The sequence below is a fragment of the Equus caballus genome, chromosome 2, assembly GCF_041296265.1.
Source record: "Equus caballus isolate H_3958 breed thoroughbred chromosome 2, TB-T2T, whole genome shotgun sequence".
Taxonomy (NCBI): Eukaryota; Metazoa; Chordata; class Mammalia; order Perissodactyla; family Equidae; genus Equus; species Equus caballus.
Genome location: NC_091685.1, coordinates 4,780,352 through 4,794,602, shown reverse-complemented (window position 1 = coordinate 4,794,602; position 14,251 = coordinate 4,780,352). Strand labels below are relative to the sequence as shown.

The following is a 14,251-nucleotide window of genomic DNA, read 5'->3' as shown; positions in this document are numbered from 1 at the left end:
AGAACGTCGAGAATCAGAAAAGGCAGGGAATCCCGGAGGCTGCGCAGTTGGGAAGAGGTGGCACTGTGCTGGTGTGACTGGGGTGCCTGCTGTGTGTTCCTGAGGCTGCACACTCTCACCACCAACTAGGCAGCCCTGGCCACATGCCTGCCCGGCCTTGGCCTGAGAGTCCAGCTCCCGGCTGAGCCGAGGTCAGACCCTCCTATTTAAATGCTACACTGGGATGTGAAAAGGGCTTTGGCTGGGGCCTGGAAGGAAACCCACTGTCCCTTTAGGCCAATTCCACCACTGGCGGCATGTAGGACCCTGGGAAAGTCCTGTTTATCTCTGGCTTCAGTCTTGTCATCATCAAACGGAATGTGGCTCTTTGCCCTGCCTTAGCCTAGGGCCTTGGGAGGATCAAAGGTGATCATGGGAGATCATGTTAGACAATCTCGTGGTTGACCATGGCGCACTGCGGGGGGGATAAAGGAGGCAGAGGGAAGAGAGCTGACCAGGCCCTGTTGGGGCACATACCCTCAACTCCTTTCTTTACCTAGCAGATCGTACACACACTTCAATGTTGAGTTTGGAATTCTCCTCTTCCAGGAAGTCTTCCCTGACCTACCCACACATAGACTGTGGCAGAGGCCTCCCTCTCATATAGGCCTGGGCACATTGTGTGGTCACTGTTTCCCCCACTAGACTCTTGAGGCAGAGACCACATCTGGGTCCTAGGCACCCTGCACAGTGCCTGCCCAGAGTGGGTGTTGGGTGTCCGGGCACGTTGAGTCCTGACTCCATCTCTGTAACTCTTCCGTCCAGCTCAGCATCCTTCCTCCCCCCCTTCAGCTCTGCCTCCCCTTGCTGGTTCGCCCTTTCTCCTCCCTTCCCTTCCCAAAGTGGAGGGAACAGAGATGCCCTCTCTGCCCAGGTCGGGCCCTCTCTGTGGGCCTCGGTGTCCCATGAGCACACAGCGAACGCCGCGCCCCAGCGGGCCCGCTGCCAGGCGCTGGGATAAAGCAAGAAATCAGAACCAGTTCCTCGACAAATGACTCTAAAGTGGCCCAAATGGCATCCATATTAACCACCAGGAGAGTCCATTAAATCTGCAGGGCTCAAGGAGGGACCTCTGACAGGGAAGCGGTGAAAATGCGCGAAGCGGAATCAAAGAGTCCGCGACACAGCGGCTGCGGGGCGGGGCGCCACGTGGCAAAGACGCGCGCACCGACCTCGGTGACTCGAATCACAAAGCCCGGTTGCCGTGGCAGCGGCGGGGCCAGCCAGCGGCAGGGTCCCGCGGAGGGTCTCTGAGGACCTCACTGCGGGGGGCAGGCCAGCGCCATGGCCACCAAGTGGTTCAGCGGAGCGCCCTTCGGGGTGCAGAGCCACAGGTGCTGCGGGGCCAGGGCGGGGCGACTTGGCCTGGGGCTCTGGAGCCTGGGGGAGGGGGATACGAGGGGGGCTGGAGTGAGGGGAGGGGGCTGGAGTGAGGGGAGGGGGCCGTAGTCTCTCTCCTCTTCATACCTGCTGCGCTTCCCTGCCCAGAGTCCTTTCACCATCCTTCTTAAGTCATTTACAACCATCTCAAGAGCACCTACCATGTGCCAGGCTCACAGAGGCCAAGTGACTTGGCCCATTGTAGGTCAATCAGCTCAAAAGTCGTGGTCAGGATCTCAGCCCAGGTGTCTTTTTCATTCGTATTTACATAGGAGATATCTGTCTATATATATGTCACCTGTGATATCTATCTGTCACCTACTCTGGGCCGGGCACAGTTCTAGCATCTGGGGATACAGCAGTGAACAAATAGCAAAACCCGGGACTCAAAGAGTTTGCATTCTTCCGGGGGAGGGGTGGTTGGAGAGGATAATAAACAAACCAGAAAAGTATGTAAAATGTTGGATAGTGATAAGGGCTATGGAGAAAAAGAGAGCTGGGAGAAGGAGCTGGCAAGTGCTGAGGAATGGGCTGGGGCTTGCACTGAGAAGGTGCTTTTGAGTAAAGACCGCCACAGGGGTGCGGGGACCAGGCAAGAATGGTATCCAGGGAGAGGGAACCAGGAAGGAGGAAGACCCCGAGGTGGGAGCAGCCCTGCTCATCCTTCATGAACCAGCCCCAAAGTCACCTCCCCTGGGAGGCCACTCCCCCAGCCCCCAGAACTGCCCTTGCCAGGGCTGGGTGCCAGGCACTGGGCTCTCACCCTGCCTCTGTCCCTCCCTAGGTTTGACGTCTCCGCCATTTATCCCAACCAGAAGAAGCTCAGCACCTTCACGGAAGCCCCGTACTCCAGGCAGCATTCCGTGGACGTGGTGAGTTTGCTCAGCTTCCCTGGCTCTCCTGCGTGGTCTGGCCCTGCCCCTCCGAGTCCCCGGCCGTGGCCGGCCGGTGAGCTGAGCTGTGTGAGGGCTGTGCCTTACACCTCTCCATGCCCTCAGACCTCAGCGCAGAGCTTGGCTCAGAGCTGGGCCTCAGACGTGTTTGATAAACGCAGGGGTGCAGTGAAGACGGGGGGGGGGGGGGGGGGGGGGGGGGGGGCGGGCGCAGAGCCCTGGGCTCCGTGCCCAGCTCTTGCCTTGACTGGCTGTGGGCTCTTGAACGAGTCACTGCACTTCTCCAAAGTGTGGGGGCCAGTGTGTTGACTGTCCCTTGAGTGCCATGCCCCAGGTACCAGGCTCGGTGCTGGGGGTGTGGGCCACAGAGGGGCATTGCCTGGCCACCCCCAGGTCAGAGTGGCGGCTTGGTGAAGACTTGCTCTGTGGGTGGACTGGCTGGGTGTGGCTGGCCTGGCTCTGACTGTGTGCTGCCTCAGTCCCACATAGGACCTGGGACCTATGGCAGCAAGGAGACCTGCTTCAGCAAGAAGAAGCTAAAGAAGGAGGTGGGCACAGGCTGGGCAAAGGCCCAGGAAGCCACCCGGCTCACCCAGCTGCCCCACTTCCAGTACCAGGCCATCCTGAGGGAGAAGAAGCTGCAGGTGAGGCCCGGGGCCTCGCCGCTCCCCACTGCCTGGTGGCCTCAGTGTCCCCCAGGCCCGGGTAGAGCTCATCCTTTAGAGCTCATCCCATTCTACCCCCGGGGCTCCTTCCCATGTGGGCATTCCCAAGTTTAAAGTTTTCACCTTCTGCTCTCTTCTCTTGGGGCAGAAGGAAAAGCTGGGGCCTGGCTCCTACAACTTCAAAGACTTCTTGGAACAGCTGCAGCAGAAACCGTGCAGCACGCGGGGGCTGCTCAGCTCCGGGGAGGTTCGCTTCCGAGGACTCATTGGGGTAGGTGTCCTTCCGCTCTCTGTCTGCAGAGCGTGCAGCCCAGAAGGTGCTGGACGTGCCCTTCCTCCCACGTGTCTCCTCCCCAGGCTGGGCCAGGCTCTCCTATGGGTCTCCACAGCCCCTCTGTTTTCCAGTGCCACAGCCTCGAGCCCACCGGCTGTCGTCTATCCATTCCTCACCTGTCTCTCCCACCAGGTGGGGAGTTCCTGCTGGCAGAGGCGGGTCTGGTTCATCTCTGAGTCCCCAGTAGAGATCCTGGCATACGTTAGCTGCTCAACAAACTCATCCATTTAGGTATCTAGCCAGCCAGCCAGCAAATAATGATTGAGCCCCCAAAAAGTGCCGTGGACCGTTCTAGGCCCTGGGGACCCAGCAATGATGAAGACAAGGTCCCTGCCCGCATGGCGCTGGTGTCCTTGTAGTAGAAACAACCGTGCAAAGAAGCAAATCATATATAATCAAGCCTGTGAGGAAAAATGAGACAGGGAAAGGATAGAGTGATGGAGGCGCAGTTTACAGGGTAGTCAGGGCAGACCTCTGGGAGGAGGTGACATCTGAGCAAAACCTGCAGGATGTGAGCCATGGAGACTCACAGTATCTACAGAATACCCTTCCAGGCAGCAGGAACAGCAGAGGCAGAGGCCCTGGGATGGGGACATGCTTGGCGATTTAGACTGGCAGGCAGGAGGCCAGTGTGGCTGGAGGGAGTGGGTGAAGGCGGGAGGAGGTAAGAGCACAGAGGAGTGAGGGCCAGGCCATGAGGACCTTTCAGCAAGGTGGGGGTTTCGGGTTTGTTTCCAAGTGCTGTGGGAGGACGGTGGGGGGTTTTGATGGGGGAGGGCCCTGACTTACGTTTTTGGAGGCGAACCCCACTCGTGGGGTGGCAGCAGGCATCCGTGAGAGGTGGGGTGACAAGAGGGTGGCAGTGGCATCGCTGTGGGTGGGTGATCATCCCTGTGGGGGGACACTGAGTGGGGTTCAAGCTCAGTAGAGTTGTGAGGGAGAAGCAAGAGCCGCGCCGTGCCGAGCAGGTGCTGGGCACTAAGCGCCCGGCCTCCCCTGGCCCTGGCGCCCTCTGCGCTGGACGCTCTTGTCCTCCGAGCTCCTCAAGCGCACCGTGCTCTTTCAGCTGGGGCTTTGCTCCTGCTGTTCCCTCTGCCAGCAATGCCCTTCTCCCTGCAGCCGCCCCTCACCCCTCAGCTCCAAGGTCTGACCTGACCCCCACTAGGTGACATCTCACTTTCCTAGAAGTCCCTATTGTGATTGTTTATTTAGTGTCTCTGCCTCACTGGACATCAGCCCCTGAGGGTGCACCACATCTGCCTAGTTTGTTCACTGCAGAATTTCCTGGTCCCAGCAGTGCCTGGCACATAGTAGGCATGCAATAAGTGTTTATGGATTAAATAAGTATATGCTTGCCTCCTAAGGACCCTGTGCTCTAAAACATTCTAATGTTTTATAGTCATTCCTGATGACGCCCTGGAGGCTCAGAGAGAGTAAGCAACTTGCTCCAGGCTGCACAGCTGCAAGTGAGGCAGCTGGGAACCAAGCTGGGGCATGTCCACCCCCAGAGCCAGGGCCTCTCCCTACACCTCTCCACTGTGAAACCTCTGTGAAGACTGGAAGTTGCTCTGCCATGTTCAGGGGACGGGCACGTGCATCTTCAAGTGCAGAAGCTGTAAATGCAACGTAGGGAGACGGGATGCCTCGAGGCATTAAAAAATGAGTCCTTACCTTCAAGTGTAAAGTAATAATAGCTGACACTTAACACAGCACTTACCGTGGGCCAGGCACTGTGCTGAGCCCCTGAGTGTGCTAATTAATTTAATCCTCACAACAACCCTGAGAAGTAGGCACTATACTGTGAAGCAGGTGCTGGGCGTGCAGAGCCCAGGGTCACAAAGCTACCAAGCGGCAGAGGCAGGATTGGAATCCAAGGTGTCCACGTGTCACCTGCGCTTTCCATGTAGGCGTTCTCACGAGGGTTTTGTTCCTTGACTGTCTGTGGAGCCCAGGCTCTCATGTCAGAGCCCAGCCAGCTGATGGCAGAGCAGTGGGGGAGCAAAGCTGATGCTGTCTGTTTCCGTCCCGTGTCCCCAGCCCCCAGCACCAGGGCATCTGTGAGTGCTGGCGGGACAGGGTAAAGGGGCCATGGCCTGTCCCTCCTTTCTGGCTGCCTCTCCTCCCCCGGTCCCCATATCTGCTTCTGCAGGAACCTTGGCTGGGCCCCGCAGGCTCCCTCCTGGGCTCAGGGCTAGACAATAAGTTCAAGGAGGTGATGGTGCCCGGTGGGTGCAGAAGGCACTCCCTGGGGGAGACTCACGTCCAGGGCCTGCTTTTCTCCATCATCGTCTCACTATGAGACCTGGGCTGGGACCCTGATGGCCTTTACTAGTCTCTGTTGCCTCCATTTGCCCCTGCACTACTGCAGGTCTACAAACGCTACCTGTGCAGGGTGCCTGCCTTGGTCCCCTGAGTCCTTCCCCAGAGGGCAGGGGCTGTCTGACCACAGCCCCTACAAAGGCGATGCTTCCTCTGGTTTCCCAGCTCCATCCCCCACCGGCCCTGGGCATGGCCCACCGCCCCCTCCCTCAATGCACCCTCCCCTCTCTTGGTTTCGAGGACACTGGGCTCCCTAGCCCTGGAGTTCCTCTGCCAGCCTCCCTCCCCGGCACCGCTTTCCCAGCCCCTGCCCTCCCCACCTTCCTCTTTGGGGTGATCTCCCTCGCCCCGCGGGCTCCATGTGATGTCTGCAGATTCCCACCCCCAGGTCCCCCAGATACTTCAAACTCTGCACCCTCCGCCCGCCCACAACTCAGCATCTCTTGTGGAGGAATGGCGCCACCCAGCCGCCAGAGCGGGAAACCCAGCCGCGGCACCTGATTCCCCGCAGTCACTGGGGTCTGTGCTTTGCCTGGTCCTCTTCTCGTCCCCACGGTATGGCCCCTGGCCCAGCCACCACCCCGCAGCATCCCCTTGTGGTCTCTCCATGGAGTTCCTGGTCTCCTGCCATGGCCAGAGGCCCCTTCTGAAGCGCCTCACGCCTCAGGGTCGGGTCTCAACACCTCACAGCCTGCAGGGCCCTACCTACCCTCTTCCCAGCAAACCTCTCCCAACTGGCCTCCTTGCCTTTGCCCACCGGCCTGGGGGACCCGCCTGGAGGACCTGCCTCCTCCCCTACTGTCTTCTGGGGTTCTTCTTCTTCTTCAAGGTCCAGCTAAAAAAATCTTAAGTTATGATTCCTGCATTTCCCCCACCCCCGCCACCAACCCCAGAGTTAATCACTCTTGCCTGGGTCCCAGAAGCACTGACAATGTGACATTCCAGATAAACTCACAATCTTTCACATCAGCCCCGGTGTGTCGTACACCCTGAACCCGAAGGTTTGAAGGAGATGAGCCTCTGCCCGCAGCGCAGCGTGGTCCTGAGCTCCGGGAGCCACCTGCTGGGGCCCCTTGTCCTGACCCTCCCTGCTGAGGCCTGGGGACGTTGTGGTGCTCATTGCCTGCCCACCCCGGTGCCCCCAGTGTGCTGGGCAAACAGCAGAGGCTCCGAAGGATAGTGGATTTTGGCGTTGGAGCCGTAGTGCAGCCCCTGAGATGGGACCTTGGAAACGAGGTTCGCCTCTCTGAGACTCAGTTTCCCCATCTGTTAATCATGGATGGCACTGATTTTATTTCATCGGGTCACCTCCAGGACCATGATGTTAGGCTTGAGAAGCAGCTAACTCATGGTGCAGGGACCCAGTCTCCTACCTGGGGGCTTTCTCCTGAACACACCTGGAACCTCTGGGCTCTGGAAGGAGGCAGTGGGTAGTCTGCTTCCCCTGAAGGCGAGCACATCTGGTGTCCGCAGCAGCCTGGCTTCCCCAGCAGAGCTCCCTGCCTCCTCTGCCCTGTCCGCCCCATTCTGGGCTGCCTCCTGGGGGCCAGTTCCAGGGGCCAGAGGTGGGCAGGGCTAAGTCATCCGTGGAGCAGCAGTGACCCCTCGTGGCTAAAAGATGCAAAGCGGCAGCAAGCATCCTGCTAGGTCTCGACCCACGGACACCTCCCCCATCGACCCCCCCCAGCAGGGCGGCTCTCCTGGCTCCACCTACGAAGACCCTACTTCTGACCCTGGCAATCGAGGCCCCAGATGCTCATTCTAGCCACAATTCTCAACCTCTCCTACCTTCTTCTGCCCCCCAAGACAGCCACTCCACCCTGACTCATCATGTGTTGGTGCCCACGGTGGGCTGGTCACTGTGCAGGAGGCTTTGTAGACATTATTTAGTTTCATCCCCGTTACCCTGGAAAAAAGTCTTCCCATCCCCGTGTTACAAATGTGGACCATGAGGTTCAGAGGATGAGTGGTATGCCCAAGGCCCCTCAGCCAGGAGGCAGCAGAAGCAGGACTTGAACCCAGGACTCTACATCCTTCCGAGTCACAGTGCTGTTCACAGCACGGTGAGAAGCGCACTCATGCAAATGCAGGGCTTTGACACAGGGGTGTAACGGGTGGGACTTCCGAGACCACCAAAGCAAGCAACTGTCTGGGGTACCAGGGAAAGGAAGGCTTCATTCCCCGAAGAGATGACCTTTGAGCTGGCTTTGCAGGATTGGTACAATTTTCCAAGGCAAAGAAGGCAGGAAGGGTATCTCAGGTGGCGCTAACAGCACAAAGGCAGGAGGGTGGCAGAATGGCATGTGTTTGGGGACTGCAGGGGCCCCCTTGGGCTGAAGCGTGGGCTGTAGGATGCGAGTGGTAAGGGGTGAGTCGGACAAGCCAGTGGGGCGCTGGAACCGAAGGCTAGCAGAGGTGGAGGCTCCCAGGCCCACAGTGTTGTGCGCTGGGGGCAGCTAACACGCAGAGGCCTGAACATCCGTTCCCCTCCTGGGGGCGTCTCTTCCTCAGATGCACTCAGTGCAAGGAGGGGGATTGATGGCCTTTATGCCCCCTCACCCCCCACAGAACTACTATCCAGGCCCTGGAAATTATGGGGAGAAGGGCAACCCATACACGAAGCTGGAGGAGAGCTCCTGGAACCGGTCTCATTCAGAGGGCCTCATGTGCAGGATGACCAACAAGCCACCCCCCTTGGCCCATCAGGTATTCCCCTCACCGGAGGCGGGGGGGCCTTGCCTGCCTTCCTGCACAGTCCCGGGGGAGACTCCTGGAGCAGATGGGGAAACTGAGACCCCGGAGGGACCATGGGCTGGCTTCAGCACCTCTCCTGCAGGGATTGTCACCAGTGCTCTGTTCTAGGGGAGTGGTTTGGCACCGGGCACCTACACCATCAAAAGTGGCATCGAAACATACTTGGCGCAATCCATGGGTACCCGCGGCCCCTATGACACTTTCTCTGGTGACCGAAGCAAGCCCCAGCCTTACGGACATTACTCTGTGCAGGTGTGTAGCCGGGGGTGTGGGGGTGCATTCCCGAGTAATGTATCGACACCAGGACACCCCGCTGTGTGCCAGGTGCTGCGCAGGGCCCTCCCTGTAGCTGCTCACCTCCCCATCACAGCAAGGGAGGGGAGGGCTCGCTGTGTTAAATATGGAGACCAAGGCTGGCCACTCAGCTGGTAAGGGGCAGAGCTGGGGATCGAACCCCTGTATGTCTGTCTCATTTCGCCCCGAGTTCTCCTTCCTCTGTGCTGGCGTGAACTGCAGGGGAGGTGCGCAGGAACAAAGGCCAGGGCTGGATGAGAGCCTGGCCACAGGCCTGAGGGACCTTGACAGTGAAGGTCTGGGTGTCCTGCTGTTTTGGAAACACTTCCCAGGCATCACAGACTCAGCTAGGCTGGCTGGGTTAGTGGCAGTGTTAACAAGGCAGAGCACTGGGCAGCCGGGAGGGGAAACTGAGGTAGAACCGTAGCTTGACGCCCCCCTTTCCTGCACCATCGAGTTCCTGCTGTGCGATCCGTAGCGCTTTGTTTTCTTCATGCTCATAGCAATGGACTCACGTGTTTGTCTAATACAAACCATGTAGAGTGTCGGCAGGTGGTGAGTGCCAGGGGCATCGGGAGCGCTAGGAAGGGGGTGGTGGTGGTGAAATGTCGACATACTTTTGGACCAGTTGGTAAATAGCCACTGAATGAACCCTCCAACCTGGCTCCTCGCTGGGGCCCCCAGACCTCCCCATGACCAGCAACTAAGGTGGTCCTGCCCAGCACAGCAGGGGCCTCGTGACCCTCCTCAGGCCCTACAGCCAATGCCCATCCAGATTGGCCAGTGCCCAGGCCACATAATAGTATTTTTTATTATCTAAAAAATACTTGACTTGACTTTTTAGAGCAGTTTTAGGTTCATAGCAAAACTGAACAGAAAGCACAGAGTTCCTGTGTACCCTCTGTGCCCGGCTACACGCACAGCCTCCCCCACTGCCAGCATGCCTCCCAGACGGGTACATTTGTTATAGCTGATGAAGCTATATTGACATATCGCTATCACCCAAAGCCCATGGTTTCATCAGGGTTCACTCTTGATGCTGTGCACTCTGTGGGTTTGGACAAACGTGTAATGAGTGTCCGCCGTTATGGGATCACACAGAGTGGTTTAACTGCTCTGAAGACCCTCTGTGTTCCCCCATCACACTGGATTCTAAATATTTGGACTGTCGCTCGTGCTTACAACAGTGCCTGGCTCAGTAAGGGTCCATGAAATGAGTGAGGGAGGGAGGAATGGACAGATGCAAGCTGGGGGTGGGGTGTGGCACGGAGGTGGGGGTGCGGGAGGCTCAGTCGGACTAACCCAGCCCTGGCGGGGGCCAGTGTCTGAACTGCCCAGGTCCGGCTGGGCCTCGGGGTCGGCCTGGTCTTGGGACATGGGCAGGCAGGGTGGGGAGTAAGGCCACATCGTGTGCTGCCTGCTTTTCTCTGATTGCTGGCGAGGGTCCAGAAAGGTGGTCTTGATTTTCCTTGCTTAACAGGTATCTTTTTTTTCCTCTCTGTTTCTTAGGGAAAAACCTGCAGGGAACTGATGAATTTCAAGAGTTTTGTGGAAGAACTTAACTCACGTCACAATCAGAAGCGTGGGGTTTTTTCGAAAGTTCCCCGCAACCCAAAAACCCCTCCAGAGAGAATTTACTGGACCACCCTTAGCCAGTGCCCCCGAAAACTAGTCAGTGTCCCCCCCGTGGCCTTCCTTCCGTCCTCTCTTGGAAGGTGGCTCTCGGTGCGGGCCGGGGTGGGGTGGGGTGGCTGTTTCAGGGGGAAAGCTCAGCCGTGGCTATCAGACTTGCCTGGTTCCCAGTCCTGGTCTTGCAGTTACCAGTCACATGGGGTCAGTCTGCCTCATTCTCTGGGCCTCGGTTCACACGCCTGAGTGTAACCAGGTGGCTGTGCGAATTGCAGGAGTTGCGGACCAGAGCCCACAGCATGGAGCCTTGTCCCCAGGAAGTGCCGGCCAGTGTTGAGCTCCACCCACTCCCCCCAGAGGGAATAGGGCAAAACCTAGGGCAGGGCAGTGTGTGAATAAGGGGTCTACCTCCACAGAGGGACTGCACACCTGCTCCGTCCAAGGGACAGGTGGGCTTCTCCCTGGGGGGGCGGCAGCCAGTGGTCTGGACAGGCCTGGATTCTAGCTGGGGCCCCCTAAGCAGAGCCTGCCCCCCGGGGGAGAGAACAGCTGAGGGCTTTGGAAGGACTGGAGTCTGGAGGAAGGAAAAAGGGTGCTAACGTTTCCCAAATGCCTGCTCTGGGCCAGGCACCTGCCAGCCCCCTCCACTCCCAGGGAGGGATCATCATTTGCATTTCACAAAAGGAAACTGAGGCCCAGAGATGGGAAGGGATTTGCTCAGGCTCCCCCAACAAGGGCAAGAAGGAGCCGGGATTGGAACCCAGCTCATCTAGCTCCAAAGTCTGTGTAGCTTCGCTCCCCAGGCTGGGGTCCGGAACATCTCTATGGACCCTGCCAGGCCACGAGGACCCTTGGGAACCTGGAGAGAGGTGTCAGGCTCATGGGAGGGGGTTAGCATGGGTAGCATGGGTCATGAGGCACTGCAGGGTCCCTTCACCTCCAGAGATGGGCTCCTGGTGAGTTGGGAGGTGGCTGGGTACCTCCCACCATCCTGGGCTCAAGGTCCAGGGCCGCCAGGTGAGTGAGGTCAGCCCCAGGAGCCCTCACCTGCCCTGGCCCCAGGCTGAGCACCCCAGACCTCTCCAGCTTTCAGCCTTCATTTCTTACCCCTAGGCCACGTCTGGTCCCGGGATGTGGCTTCCTTCAGAGAAGGAGTGCAGACAGGTCAACCAGCCACCGTTCCTGCTGTCCTCCAAGAGGATGGGCATGAAGGCCTACCAGATGCTTGTGGGAAGCTGGGTGAGTGGGTCTGGGTTGGGGGCACACGGTGATGGGCGGGAAGCCTCCCCTGCCGCTGCAGGCCTGGGAATGTGCATTTCCCACAAGTTCCCGGGTGAGGCAGATGCTGCGGGTCCAGAAACCGCACGTTGAGAACCAGTGCACTAAGGGACACCACCTCAGAGCCATCCCATGCTCTCATTTTCTGGGGAAATGCTCCCTCCATTCTCTTTTGGTCAGTGTTCTTGGGTTTTGCCTGCCTTCTTGATTTACACAAATGGCGCTGGGCTTCAACCTCCTTCCCGACCTTCAGTTTTTAGGCGCGCTTTTATTGGGGTCTAATAATTTTATAGAAAGGTGCATGAATCCTAAGTGAACAGCTCCATGACTTGTCACAAAATAGACTCACCTGGGTAACCACACCCCAGGGCGAGGAACAGCATGTTTCCTGCACCCCAGGACCCCCCATCACCTCCCTCCCCATCAGGTAGCTCGTGTCCTGGCTTCCAGGAGCACAGGTTACTTCTGCCTGGGTATGAATAGCTGTGTATTTTTAATCTCTCTCCTGGTGTCCCTGGGAACGTCTTGCTTGTAACTTACCTGCCTTCCCATTATGCTTCCACTGCCCCATCCCGCAGCCCACACCTCAGCCCTCCCTCCTGCACCCCCCCCCCACCTTCCCCAGTGATGGCTTGGCCCCAGTGTGCTCACATCCCCTGCGCTGCCTGGTCCTCGTGAGGACCAGCTTCTCCATCCCCAGCATCCTTTTTTGTCTCACCTCCAGCCCGCACCCCCTGCAGGGAAGAGGGTCTTCACTCAGGGACCTCAAATAAGATCTTTAGACAAGAGCCAAATGTCCATGCTGCTGCCCCGTGGCCGGCCACTCCACCGTGGGAGGGGCTGGTGTGAGGTCAGGCTTCCAGAGGTTGAGCTCACCCTGCCCCAGGGCAGGAAGCCCCTCTGCCTGCACCCCCTGGCCCGGGAGCCTGCCCCCATGAGACTGCCCTTTCCCTGGTCAGAAGCAAGTCCTGCTTCACCCTGAACTAATGTCTGACTCCTAACTTCTCGCTGCCCACCCTTGGCTCCACTTCTCGGCAGAAGGTGGGGTGTCTGTCCTGTGGTGCTCCTGCCCTCACTAGTCACCCTGTGCAGGCGGCATCTCCTCACTGAACTTGTCTGCTGCCACCTCTCGTATCTATGACCCTGGTTTCTGGGTGGCATCGTGTATTAATTTCCTAAAGCTGCCATAACTAAGTACCACAAACTAGGTGCTTTAAAACAACAGAAATTTATCCTTTCACGGTCTGGAGTCTGGAAGTCTGGAGTCCGGGTGTGGGTAGGGCCGTGCTCCCTCTGAAAGCTGGAGGAGAGAGTCCTTCCTGGCTTCTCTCCAGCTTCTGGTGTGGCCGGCAATCCTTGGGATTCCCCGGCTTGTAAATGCATCACTCCAGTCTCTGCCTCCGTCATGCGCCTGTCTTCCCCCGCGTGCCTCTTCTAAGACACCAGTCACATAGGATTCAGGGCCCACCCTACTCCAGTGTGGCCTCATCTTAACTAATTGCAGCTGCAGCTATTTCCGAGTAAGATCATACTCTGATGTACTGGGGTTAGGACTTCTGTGTATCTTCTGGGGACTCAATTCAACCCATAACAGATGGAGTAGGGAGGAGCCTGGGGGAGGGGAGACGCCTGAGAGCAGGTCTCTAAGCCAGGTGTCTGGCTTGCTAATGTCCTGCCGTCCTCTCCTGTGCAGAACCCGGTAGGTGTGGGCCGCTACCTCAACCCCTGGCTGATGGAGACAAAGGACCGACGGCAGCGCTATCGGTCCCTGTACCTGAGTGGGTCCAAGCGCTATCCCTCCAACCCGGCCTGGGACAGGCTCTTGCAGTGAGTGCCGCTGGAGCTCCAGCAGCGGGGCAAGGGCACGGGGGCTTCCTGTGGGGGGGCTGGGGCTTTCCCCCTTGTGCAAGGTTCCTGTGGGAACACAGTTGCTGCTCCTAGTGCCAGCCAAACAGCCATGGCAGTGGAGAGAGTTCAGATCCTGGCTCTGCTGCTTGCTGACTGTGTGAGGTGGGGCGCATCACTTAACCTCTCTGAGCCCCACTTGTCAGCTGTCAGATAAGCAGAGGACGGTGGCAGCCCAAATGAGATGCTCTCTCTAGAGCTCCTGGTACAAGGAAAAGGAACTCAATAAACACTAACTCCTCCTCACGGCCACACAGTCGAGGCGCTGCCTTGGGGGCTCTCCACGCAGAACCTCGGTTTCTTGTGTTCATGACTCAGTTGGTAAAACTTGTCTCAGCACGTCATTGCGGAGCCTAACGAAAAAGGGTACATGAAATACCTTGGCTAACTGTAAAACAGCCTGCAAATGTTAGCCGCTGCCGTATTTTATTGACCTAAGACGCCATCAGTTGCAATGCAGTCTGAACTTCAGAAGTGTTAAAATGTGGATAAACATGCACTTTAGAGCTCATTGTGTTGATATTAGAAAATGCGGTGAGGGCGTGAGGACCAGATTCTGGGGATCAGATTGCTCAGAGAAAACCAACTTTTAAATGCTTATATTTCTCAAAGTAATCCTGTTGTGTCTTCCTCCTTCTTGACTTACTCCCTGTTTCGGTGGCTTCCTCACAGAGGGTAATGGGGGTAACATTTTTGATAGACTGCATGTCTGAAAAAAAATTTCTTTCAATCGAGTTCATAATTGTTTACATCAATGTGAA

General features: G+C 57.8%; 1 protein-coding gene across 1 annotated transcript in view; it reads left to right on the top strand.

Annotated features, from left to right (window-relative positions):
* Nucleotides 1–719: 719 nt before the first annotated feature.
* Nucleotides 720–14,251, top strand: part of CIMAP2 (ciliary microtubule associated protein 2) — a 33,047-nt gene continuing 19,515 nt past the window's right edge. Inside the window, exons 1-9 of the mRNA XM_023629222.2 lie at nt 720–1,373; nt 2,204–2,291; nt 2,792–2,956; nt 3,126–3,248; nt 8,199–8,336; nt 8,493–8,636; nt 10,188–10,349; nt 11,421–11,546; nt 13,279–13,412. Of these exons, the coding sequence (XP_023484990.1) occupies nt 1,324–1,373; nt 2,204–2,291; nt 2,792–2,956; nt 3,126–3,248; nt 8,199–8,336; nt 8,493–8,636; nt 10,188–10,349; nt 11,421–11,546; nt 13,279–13,412 (1,130 nt within the window). The 5' untranslated portion in view covers nt 720–1,323. The remainder of the gene's footprint in view (nt 1,374–2,203; nt 2,292–2,791; nt 2,957–3,125; nt 3,249–8,198; nt 8,337–8,492; nt 8,637–10,187; nt 10,350–11,420; nt 11,547–13,278; nt 13,413–14,251) is intronic.